The 12509-nt window shown below is 34.4% G+C and overlaps 1 protein-coding gene across 1 annotated transcript; it reads right to left on the reverse strand.

The window, feature by feature from the left end:
• Positions 1-1683: 1683 nt before the first annotated feature.
• Positions 1684-12193, reverse strand: LOC115709347 (G patch domain-containing protein TGH). Its single transcript, XM_030637433.2, has 16 exons — positions 11836-12193; positions 11264-11354; positions 11083-11177; positions 9887-9990; positions 8562-8623; positions 8398-8472; positions 7123-7274; positions 6358-6433; positions 6193-6279; positions 5968-6045; positions 5524-5671; positions 4736-5231; positions 4269-4553; positions 4041-4163; positions 3305-3523; positions 1684-2689 (listed from the first exon to the last, which is right to left on the reverse strand). The coding sequence occupies exons 1-16, from the start codon at positions 11968-11970 to the stop codon at positions 2006-2008; spliced, it is 2910 nt and encodes a 969-aa protein (XP_030493293.2). The 5' UTR covers positions 11971-12193; the 3' UTR covers positions 1684-2005.
• Between the last annotated feature and the right edge of the window lie 316 nt (positions 12194-12509).

Raw genomic sequence — 12509 nt, forward strand, 5'->3', positions numbered from 1 at the left:
TCATCTGCTCGCACTCACTGTTGCTCAGCCTTAGCTTTACCCTTACCTACACATGTAAACAATAATTATGAGTCAACAGACTCAATAAGAAAAACATAACCATAACATAATTTAAATCGAATTATAACTAGGCGCCCATACACCTAATCATAACCCTATCTCGCGTCACACGCGTACTAAGTCTAGAACGTTCGTACGACAGTACTATTGACCATAATATCAGCCTATACTCGGTACTCTAGTCGTACCGATGTGATAGCGTTAATTAGTACTTAGCCCAACATATACTGTCGATATTCAGTGCATCTCTATGTACACTAATATCGCTACTATAATATGTTATCTAACTGGCATTCATAAACATGCACGCTAACATGTAATCACATATAGCATACTATTATACTAGTCTTGTCTTGCCTCATTCCTGAGTGGAACTACTGCTTGACCATTTACAGGCCGCAAGAGTTGCTGCCTTCAATCCCTAAGAGTTTTCCCATAGAAAACCTTCTCAAATGTTGAGGAAATGCAAGAAAATCCAAGCTCCTATGGTTCTAGGTTAGACCGACCCCCAAGAGAGAGAAAAAGAGACTTTGTGTTTCTAATTTGTTCTAAATTCAGTCTCAAAAATCACTTCCTTATTCAGCATAACATTAATTAAAGTAAATAATTAAAAAAAAAATCATTTTGTCACTAAAGACAAACTAGGGTAAAATTACTATTTTATCCTTTGCTTCACCAAGAAGTAATCTTGCCACCTAAGGGTATTTTGGTCAAACTTATAACCCTAAATATTCCCAACATTTTCAATGTCTATCTAAATCGCCACGCTATTCCTAAAATATCAAACTAAAATAGAGTGACTTTATAGGACATACATCGCATTCTATTGTTACTGGGCATAAAATAAAAAAAAATCGTAAAATTCATATATAGCATAATTAGCATACCTAGAATTCAAATATATCTCCACATTTGTATAAATAATAATTAAAAGTCTAAATTCTGAATTAAACTCTAATTATCTACTAATTCTCATAATTAATTAAGCAATCATTATAATGGAGCTCTCGTTTCTTCAATCATCTTTTAACGGGAACGGCCAATAATGGCCGATCAAACTTGGAGCATCACTGTGCGTAAAGGTAGAGGGAACAAGGGAACAATAAAAAAGTGAACATGAAGAGCGACTGAGAGAGGAAGAAGTGGGAAAGGGGATTAGGGTTCCTAAAATTAGGGTTTTTCTTTTTTAAGTTTACTTTAATTTTACTTATTAGTTAAATTTTTTATTTTTAACAAATTTTATGTATTTTTTATTTTTTTTATTTTATTTTTAAATATTTATCTACGTGGGCCAATTAAATTGTGTCACTTGTACAATATATTTATATGGACAATATTCTATGAACACATGGACAGTCAACTTACACTTAACTCTCATTGATGGATAAAAATTGCTAAATGATAACAGAACGTGAGTTTTGAAAATTTTAGCGCCAAAATTTAAATTTTGAAAATTAATTACTAATTAAGTACTAAGAATTTTTCCGTAATTTATTCGTTTATTAATTATAATCATTTGACTTTCAAGTTATTATGAATGTTTTTTATTAATTATTTTTATCCGTAGCATACATAAAAAAAATACTAACATAGAGGTGTCACGGGCACCTCTACATCGACTAATAGATAAATATAGATTCGTAAACTTCCCTAATAATAATTGCTTTATTAGAAGCATAATTGCATGCAATATTTAGATCAAAAGTGCAACTACACTTGTTTCTTTTCTTTTCTTTGTAAGTACAGAATTAGATTTTATGGGGTATTTCCTCAGGGCACGTACATGTGGCATCTCCATTCTTTTAGGAGTTTAATTTTAAAGCTTGGGAATCATCCCTTAAGGTCCAACCAACTAAATTTGATTCAATAAAATCTTCCCGATTACTTGAATCCATCTTTTTTACTCGTGGGGGCAGATCTTCATCAATGAAACCAAACTTCATGTTCAACTCTTCCTTTTATGTTTCTCCTTCTTGGATTCTGAGCGTTCCTTCTCACTGCCATAATGAGATCTACTTGGAGAGGCCTTGCTTCTGTGACCATGGTGTTTAGAATGCTTTTTGCTGCTGCGGCTCTTTTCTCGAGAAGATTCTTTCCTTCTTTTTGATCTAGAATGGTGACGGCTTCGATGATCACTTGCTGAATCACTATCTGAATCACTGATGTTCCGGTGTCGCCTAGAGTGTCTTCTACTCTTTTCACCTTCTGAAGATGAAGTCTTTTTTGGATTCACTTTATCATTTTTACTCTTAGAAGAGCCAATCTCAAGCAGCCTACTACTCTTGGTTGAGTCAAATATTTCAACTTTCTTGTCATCATGTGAAACCATATGATCACCTGTAGCGTTAGTGTTCATAAGAAGCTTATTAGCTTGAAAGTGCAGGACCTTGTCATCCCCTGAATTCTCATCTACTTTCTGGGAAATAGATGCCCCAGCTTTGTCAGTCGAGTAGAGCGGATCAGGCGGAACCTCTAGACCTAGTTCTTTACCCAAGGATTCCAAAAAGTCTCCTGCCATCAAACGGCTTAATGCTGTATTGGCTGCTTCGACCTTCTTTTCTGGATGCTCTACTTTATTTAGAATAGGGGTAGTGTCCTCTTCCTCATCTGAATCATCAGAGAAGATAGCCTACATAAAAGTGAAGACTGTCTGAGAATGGGTCTATAACATACATACAGAGCAAGAACCTAAGAATGAAACACCAGTCATGGTACTTCTGAAGAGAATTAGGGTGCAAAATCTTTGGACATCGCAGAATAAACTTTTTCTTTTGTTAACCTAACATGCAGATGCACTCTTGTTTACCATATATGGAAGGCTTTTTTCTTCAAATTAAAGTGAGATGCAGCGTATAATGCAAAGGATGAGTGAGATGAAAGTTGAAAGTAATGCGGAAAAGCTTCAGCTAGTCAAGGTGAATAATCAAGAAACATACTATAACAATGCATCCAAAGTAAATGAGGCTGGAAGTAACTGAAAAGCTGTGGTAACATGAGAGAGAGAGAGAGAGAGAGAGAGAGAGAGAGAGAACAAGACCAGGAGAAAGCTCCCACCAATTTTTTTTTTTTTTTGGTACTCTTCATAATATAAATGTGTGTATGTACATACACGCATACATGTTACCACAGCTTTAGAATTGGTATGCACACACTGTGAATGCCTTTAGAATTGCCATATTTCAGAGACACAAAAGGTCACAACAAATGCAATAAACAACATGCATCACACAATTTCTAATATTACCTTATACAGGTCAACTGGCCTCTCAACATTTTCAACCACCACCTCATATTCTATTTCCTTGTCAGCTACGCCTTTGCTTATTTCTTGAACATCAGATTGGGGTACACCATTCGAATGTCTGTTTTCTGCTGTAGTTTCTTCGATGTTTTTGGATTTGACAGAATCAGCAGTGAATATAAGAGTATCCATCTTGCTACGCATACGTGGAGCTGGAGGTGGCTGCGAAAAAAAAAAAAAAAAACTTCTAAGTTATTATTATAATTAGAAAGAAAATTATAAAATGGAGCTTTTACCCGTTCTTTTGTTTTGTTATCCTTTTGCTAATCAATAAAGAAAAAAAAAACAAGAACAAAACATCACTGAGTCTGAGAGCTAAAAATGCTTATCTTCCCCCTTCTATTTTTTCTGGAAAGGGTAGGAGAAATAAAAGTTTGAATTATATGAAGATCATTCCATAAACACTGTAACAATCGGGGATTGAACTCCAAATAATTTCAGCTTCGTCCTTTTATAAATATATTAAGATCAGGAGCAAACAAGAAAGATATAACATAATTACAAATATTCCTAGGGTTTTGCAGGAGGACCCAATCCAAGAAAAGATGAAGAACAGAGAAAGAGAACGACTATTACTTTTATTCAAGTTGCTACTACAGTAAGAGAGGCTTATGCATATTGGTTTTTATTAAAGATCAGGAGACAGGATTGAGAAATAAAAAAAAAAACAATAAAGTACCTTCCCAATGTGGGGATCAATAAGATCAAATCGCTTGCATAAAATAGGTGAAGGACGCCATTGATATTCTACCCTTTTGGGGTAAATTTCCTTTGTTATTTCAGCATGAGTGTCTTCAGCTTTCTGCTTCCAACAATTTCAAGTAAACAACTGAGATCAAAGCTGCAAATTACAAACTAAATAACTCGACTCAAAAAAGAATAAGGAACGAAAACACCTGAAACATACCTCCAACCCACCAGGAGTAAACCGCATCCCTCCAGTAGCCAAATAATCTGTAATACGTTGTGTAGAGATATTAGTTTCTTTACCCAAAGTGCCTTTCTCTATTGCGTCAGCTGCAGCCTCAAAGTCCAACCTCTCACGCGCTCGTGTTGCTTCAGACATATTTATATCTCCAGCAAACTGGGTAGCTCTTAGCCCACCTTGGTACTTTTCCTTGAGAAATCGCTCAAATCTTTCTTGCTTTGCTGGATCATCTTTGAAGGGTTTCACAGCTTCTGGAAGTTTGCTCTGCTCTCAATACAATAATAAAATATGGACACATGAATCTTTTGAAGAAGACACAGGAACAAACTATGCAAGCATTACAAAGAAATGAGCAGAGAAGATAATAAAGTCTGGAGAATATCAGTCTAGGAAGAAAGAGGATAGGTATATGTTGTTTAAAAAAAAGACAGATATATGCAACTCACAAATGATGCAGGAGTGGTAAATGTATCAGAAAGATTGTACTGCAGATTAACTGAATTTGACGAAGTAACAGCAACAGATGGACCTGCATCATTGGAGCTTCGCTCCAAAGGTCTCTCTCCTAAGATTTTTCCACGACTCTCTGCTGTCAGCTTCTGTGTGCTTGAAGATACTCTTCCATCCAATTGATGTTTTTTCTGATCGCCTTGCTTCTGCCTTACTTCCCACAGCTTCCTTTTGTAATAATCATGGCCATTTCCTCCAAGAAGAAAACTGAACAATGGATTTGATTTATTTTTCTCTCTGGATAGATCCTCAAAAAGTTTACCACACCTAGCAACTAAAGTTGCAACTCCATCAATCAAGAGTTTCAAATTGCTATCCTCGGGAGGTGAAACTTCAGGCGGACCAGTATCAGGAACCTTGTTATCAGTCTCAAGAGTCCCAGCAAATTTATGGTGGGGTACAAAATCCTTAGGAACAAGAGGAGGATCAAATCTGAGAAACAGTATACATAGTACTAGTTAACAAAACAGCCCTAGAGACAAACACAATAAAGAGCTAAACTTAGGCATATCATCATAATCATTTACTCAAAACTCATTAATTTAAAAATCTTCTCCTAATATAACTACCCTAATGACCATTAGTATTGTAAAATGGCTGAACGATTTGCTGCATACCATGAACAAGGAACAATAAAGCTCATAAAAATTTCAACTTAATTAATTTTATGAAAACAATGTCTGGAGACATATAATATACATCTTGAATTTACAACAATATTCACCTTTCTGGCAGGTAGTCAGCATTTGATGCAATTCTAAATCCAGGCAGAACACCTCTCTCATTTGTAATCAACTTTCGTTTAGTGTCCACCATCAATCTTGTTGATGGTTCATCTATTTCTTGAACATAAGTCTCTTCAAAGTCATAATCTGCAGATTAAACGTAGTTGGATATAAAATAAACACTAGGTATCCAAAATAATAAGAACATGCATGAAAAAGGATGGCACAAAGGACTAAGGATTGGACTATACAAGAGCAGTCCAATATTTAGTACTATTTCAGACAATTTTGTTTTTTTCACACGAAAACATTTTAAATAAAGTCATGTCCACTATCAACATGTGTACCTCCCTTCACTTATAACCCATGCCTCTTGATTAGTAAAATAAAAATAGGACTAGAAAATGAAGATTATTTAAGATGATATAAAGGTTGATACAAACCAGAGGCAAAGACATCTTCATCTTCAGCATCAAGTTCTTCAAGAGCTCCAATACCAAAACCAGGGGCAACCTTTCCTGCTGATGAACAATAAACTTTGTTTATACCATTGCATTTAAAATTGAAGCCTTCAAACAAAATTTGATATGTGCACCTATTATCAATATATAAATCTATAAATGGCCATCAAACGAAGACATGCCAATTGATTGAATGACAAATCTTACATTTGAGACCAAAGAGACTGTTTTTAACTGAAAGAGCTTTCCTGTACTCAGGATCCCTGCTTCCAGAAATGCGCAATCTTTTCCTTTCTGGAGATGGTAAAGAAAATAAATCAATTCACTAATATATAACTGAATGCCCAAACCTAATTTCTTGAAGAAACACACCTCTAAATTCAGGAGCATTCTTATAAGGGTCAAAACCTAAGCCATGCAAGTCCTGCTTTGGGGTCAGTCCATGGACCTGCAATAACGGAGAAGAAATGGCCTTTTAGAGAATGATTGGGGCTCCAACTTAAAACCAATTAGCACTAGGTGGAGTATCAATAAACTAATCCTATAGAAGACTACATGTTTCTTTCTAGTATCGTTGCAATGTGGGACTATTTCTAAAAATATTATATTCACAGGAATCATCCATAAACTTCTCATGACAAAACCAAACAAAATTATACAAGTTTCCACATAAGAATACTTTCCCTTTTTACATTCTCATTAATCAGAACCTTAACTCTTGTAACAAATGGCCCCAAGGATATTTTAAACTAATGTGGAAATCATACAAACCACCAAACTAAACTACTAGCATATAGTGCTATGAGTGATAATTTATTTGAGAAAAAGTAGGGCGAACATAAAAATCCTCTCCTCACACAACCAATCCAAATCTTAAGGCGTCATAAGGTTTAAGAGTGGTGCGCATAAGAAACAATTAGTGACGGACCCAAAAAATTTGGTCTATGGGGCTTAATTATTATAAAAACAATGTCTATTTTAAACAAAAGTTAAAATTATTTTTAGTGGAACTTGATTATTATAAAAAATACAAGTATGGGATTTTTTTTGTTTTTTATTATTATAAAATTATTCTCAGGGCTCCAATATTATATCAAGAAGAAAGCTACCATTTCTACATACAAAGAAAATTCTTACAAGAGTGCCCTGAGAAGAGAGAACATTATCACCAGCAGGCTGCTCAATATATTTTTCAAGGTCATCCTGAATAGATTCGGAGTGAGCAACCTGTGCTTTTGCTTCATCTGAAGAAAATGCTAAAAAAGCTTTCCTTGCTTCCCTGCGGGCATCTGCATGTAAATTATAAAGAAAAGAGAGTGAGACCAATTTGGTTTAATTTTACAGTAAACGTAATACAAGGAAAACATTTAATTTATATGGTAGGACCTTAATTCCATGCATTATTTGGAAACTAATCAAAGTACGTGCATTTACAAAGCACACACTTTTCGAACTCTCTCTTATTTGTTGAAGTTTATCCTTCATTTACAAAAGCATAGCACAAGTTCTTTAGATTACACAATTTTTTTTTTGAAAAAGAGAATAGATCCTCTTGTCTTAGACAGGATCCTCCTCGTTATATATTAAAAGCCTCGCTTGTGGTGGAGGAAAACCATGGTTACAATTAATAACAAAACAGAAATTCTAAGGCAAGCGTACTCCCCTGATTTGCCTCAGAAGAGTAAAAAAACTAAACAAAACCACCTGCTGCCCCTATACAATTGTTTTCCATTCTCTACATAAATCTAAAAAGGATAGATCCTCAAAATGTTTGGTTCTAAAGACCCAAGTTCTTTTGATTACACAATGAACTCCTCTGATTCTTATTCAATTTTAAGTTATATCACCAGAAACAAAATAAGGTGTGTAAACAAAAGTTCTGTTTAGACACATTATTTTGCTTATGCGGACGCACTACTTACTAGTTATAACATCAATATTGATTCACCATGTCACTGCAATAAAAGATTAGAGAAAGTTTATCCTATGAATATCAATTCTAATCATATCCCTACAAGCACCTAGAGTCACTCCCAAGGAAACACTAGTCCAGACTAAGCCCAAAGATCATTCTTGCTTTGGGCATCTTACATAACGTAAAAGCCATGCAGCTGCGAGCGAGATATCCTTCCACATGCAGGGTTCCCTAGTATTGCAGAGAGACAAATATATACATCATATTTATTGTATGTGTTGGAATCGGAATATGAAGAAAAGCAATCCAAGCACTCTTGACAAGAATAAACATACAATGAAAGAAATGCCAATTATTTTTTGGCGAAACAATTACAGCACACTTGACCATTTAAAATCTGCAACTAAATGTATACTAACTCGCAGAGAGAGAAAATAAGAAGCAGCAATTATTCTCTTGGTAAGACATATTGGAGTTGAATTGATTGTGCAACATACCGTAAACAGAATTAGCATGGGAATCCTTGATTGAACGTCCACGCCTCCACCCCATCTTCAGCAGCAACTTTACACCTGATTGAAAGAGAAAGGAGCAAAACAAATCACAATTTGTACTCATTATTATGCATAACCATTATTAACAATAAGTACATGAACTAAACCTATGGACTCTGTGGCTGGAAGAACAAGTTCATCTGGCACAGGTCCAGGAATAGCTGACGGCCTGCAAAAGATAAGCAAACCAGAAAATTTATCATGATGGTAAATCTATACAGGACAATAATATCAAGAAAAGAGTAAAGTTACATATGAACATTTTTAAACAGGTAAATGAAAAATCAAGTAAAAAAGCAAGCATCCATTTATAGACTTGGGGTTTGGGTTTGATATCAAATTACAATAATATCAAACCCCATTGTACATAGACATGAACAAACACAACAAGATCAAGTGAAAAAGAAAAAAAAACTACAATAAAATTACTTACAAAGTTTTTGGTTTTTTTTTTTTTTGGTAAAAAAATTACTTACAAAGTTACTTACATAATACATACACCTAAAAGATATGAATATTTCTATGAGGCATGATAATTGATGGAATTTGAGAGAATGCCACATGCTCTAATTTAAATTTGAATATGTGGAACCTGATATTCAATTGCACCAATCGCCTTTTTTTTTGTATCATGTAGTGTCGGTCACCTTAAGGTGTCATATAGCAACACTTAAATGGCACTACTCAAATGTACCATGTTCACCAAAAGGTAAATAATAATAATACAAAGACAATACCCAAATGATTCTCAACCAGCCTAACTAGTAACTAGAGTTCGAAAAAAGTTGTTATCTAGCGAAAATGTGGAGGGGAGAAATATGTACATGGTCCCCTTTCATTAACAATGCATTTCAGAATATGACAATTCAAAACAAAAAAAAAAAAATGATATCAAATTAAAATAGCATGAAATACTGACCAACTAAGTAGCATGGACCCAAGTGCAGTAAATAGAGTACTTTTCACCAAGTGAATAAAGATGTGTTATAGAATTATAAATACAAAATTACCACTGATAAGCAGCCTGTCCATAAGTAGTAGTTAGGCTGTTTCGGTTAGTTGTTGTTTCAGTTGTTGGCTTTAGTTACAACTGGTTGATTGTACAAGTAGTTGAGGGGCAGAGAAGTAGAGGTTTTTAGCAGAAAAAAGGAAGGAAACTTAGTTGTTTTCTTCAAAGAGGTCAACCTATCATATCAACTTACCCTTGAATTTTGTTGGTCTCAAGATCAACATTTTCTCAATGTAATTCAGATATGTTTGTGTGGTTTTCCTTGCTGGGTTCTTACCACCCACCAAGTGAGTTTAAAAGCAAGACCCTTAATCTTTGACAGTTTCTAAGTTAGCATTATAATTAAAAAAAAGTTGTAAAGTGATTAAGCTACTAACATGATAATCAGCTATCAGATGACCCCATATATAAATAACGACTAACCTTTGTTGTTGCTCTTTCTCAGCTTGTTGGCGAGCAAGTTCTGCAGCTGTAAATCCAAATGTATCGAACTGTGAGGATGTTCCCAATGATTGACCTTCCAATTCCTAGATTGAAATATGATGGACAATTATCAGGCATACTTGATTTCAAATATCAAATATTAAAAGCAAACGTAGAAATCTACATTTCCACTATAATATGCTTTTATAAAATTTCATTCTCCTTTAAGAAAGAAATAACACCTTCAGATTGTTTTGGCTAAATTTATGTTGAATAGACAACAATAATAATAAAGTGCAAAAGACATGTGAAGGCAAGAGGTACAACTAAGTCTTATCCTATCAATGCATTTCACAATAACTTATTAGAAAGTCATTTACAGGATTCAAACCTGATCACTTACACACTCGCCCACATACCACTTCAGCTAGCATCAAGTGGCATGCACAACAGTGAAATTAAACAATATCACTCACATACCACTTGAGCTAGCATCAAGTGGCAAGCATTTTCACAATAGTGAATTATTAAACAAGACCATAACTGTAGAGACAGAAAAGTCACTGATTTCAATTTCTTTCTTTCTTCTTTTGGGCAAGGAAATTAAGTAGTACTCACAAGCACAGCATGGAAGTATTTGATTGTTGATTATCGTCATAGTGGACTAATCCTTTTTAATTCTTCTATTCAATGAAGCATTTAAACAGATAAGTATATACGTTACCTTCTACTATTATCAGTCTCCACATCTCTAGATCAAATCAAAATTTAGTGGGATTCCACACATTAAAATTACTAACTCAAATGACACCTTTACTCAGTGTGTCTCCATTCACACATAATTACCGCATGAGTTCTTAAGTGTTGGCAACACATTATTCTGTGTGGTTTTTCTCTCTTTCCTTTTTCTTATTCAAACAAAAAAAAAAAAACAGCGAAAAAAAAAAAAAAAACCATTAAGAATAAATGTCATTAATAAACCAAAAGGTACCCAAATTTTGGCCTTATTCATAAAAGTTAGAAAAACAAGAAAGCGGATTGTCCATTCTCTAAAATAATTACACTGCACTTGCATTGAATGCATAAATATATTTGTAAACAGTTCAAAACCAAGTGCCATGTTTACTAAATTTAAATATATAAATTGAAACAGTATTGATCAAAGTGTAATAATCTAAATACATGAACAAACATACAGATCTCTCGTCTTCATCTAAAAAATTAAAAATGCTCTGTTGTTTGACTTCAGCCCTGCTCTTCCGTGAAGATACAAATGTCTGGGGTGTCCATCCTACATGAACTCATTAATTAGCAACACATTTCTCAGGACAAAAACAGCACATTCTTATTCAAATTCAAAGTACGGTCAAGATGTACCCTCTTTTGATCCCACTGTGTTGTAATAACCTGCAGAATACCCCCCTGTAAATGCTCCATGAAATCTTCTTCTTCCTTCTTCATCTCTGACCTGACCACAATAAAATGTAAGAATAAGTAAACTATCAGTACTCTTTTAAACAGAGCAGTATTGACACAATATCAGCTTTCTCTCATGAAAATAATGGGATATTTTGCAACATCTGACGCTAAGGATCAATCACATTCTTCCTACACAAACTGAGCGTCCCCTATACTTGTCATACGCTGCTATGTTCCATAGAAAAAAATTGTTACACATAAACCCCATTGTTATCAATAGTTAAATCCTACTCATCTAGCCTCTCCAATATATTTTCATTTCACATTCATTGTTCTAGTATGAGCATTTCATTCTATAATTTGCCCAAACAAACATGAAACTCCAGTAAAGCATATAACGCAATATTTGTTGAGAATGATTTCGAAGCCAATCCATACTAAAACTGAAATGATCGCAGCACAGAAACCAACCATTCCATATCGCTTCCTCTCTAATCGGGAAGCAAGCTAAAAAGAAAATTAAAAGATACCTCTTGCTTCCATGAAGGGAGGGTTCGTAGCTGACCAGAGGCCTCAGCTACGGCTTTTTTCTTACGAGTGGTGATATCTTCTTCACGCTCAATCGGGGTTCCGAAGAAAACGTAGTCTTCTTCATCCGAATTCATTTTTTAGAACAAAATTAATTGATTTAAACAATTAATGAATGAAATTGACTGAAAGAGAAAAGTTGAAATCGAAGATGAATATGATGAAATTAGGGCTTCAGAGCAGCAAATGAGTGAAGCATTTCTTGCAAACGAGTCCTCGACCTGTAGGGTAGAGTCGGAGTCTAGAGACAAGAAAAGAAGGGCGTTTTTCTTTTCTTTTTTTTTTTTTCAAAGTAAAGAAGGGGTGTGTTTGGAAATAACTCATTTTTATTTTAAGGTGTGTGTGGAAGTAACTGTTACACTATATTTTAAAATGCAATGTATATTTGGATATGAGGTGGTAATTATATATAAATTTCTAATATATTGTTTGGCAAAATAGTTAGTAATTACATAGGAAAATAATATTTTTTTAGTAGCTCATGTTTAATATGGAAAATTTTTAGTAATTACACAGTGTAATTACATTCAATTCTCATGGGAGGCCATGAGAATTGGAGAGTGTAATGGGAACCCCTCAATTACTTCCAATTACACCGTTACAGTGTAATTACATG

The sequence above is a fragment of the Cannabis sativa genome, chromosome 3 (genome assembly GCF_029168945.1).
Source record: "Cannabis sativa cultivar Pink pepper isolate KNU-18-1 chromosome 3, ASM2916894v1, whole genome shotgun sequence".
Lineage (NCBI taxonomy): Eukaryota > Viridiplantae > Streptophyta > Magnoliopsida > Rosales > Cannabaceae > Cannabis > Cannabis sativa.

Bases quoted from the DNA above. Each gene is read 5' to 3' on its own strand.
- LOC115709347 (XM_030637433.2), bottom strand. From the start codon at position 11,970: ATGAATTCGGATGAAGAAGACTACGTTTTCTTCGGAACCCCGATTGAG. The intron at 8,624-9,886 runs GTTAGTCGTTAT...TATCTTTTGCAG, and splicing joins GAGAAAGAGCAACAACAAAG to GCCGTCAGCTATTCCTGGAC. The intron at 8,473-8,561 runs GTTTAGTTCATG...TCTTTCAATCAG, and splicing joins TCCAGCCACAGAGTCCATAG to GTGTAAAGTTGCTGCTGAAG.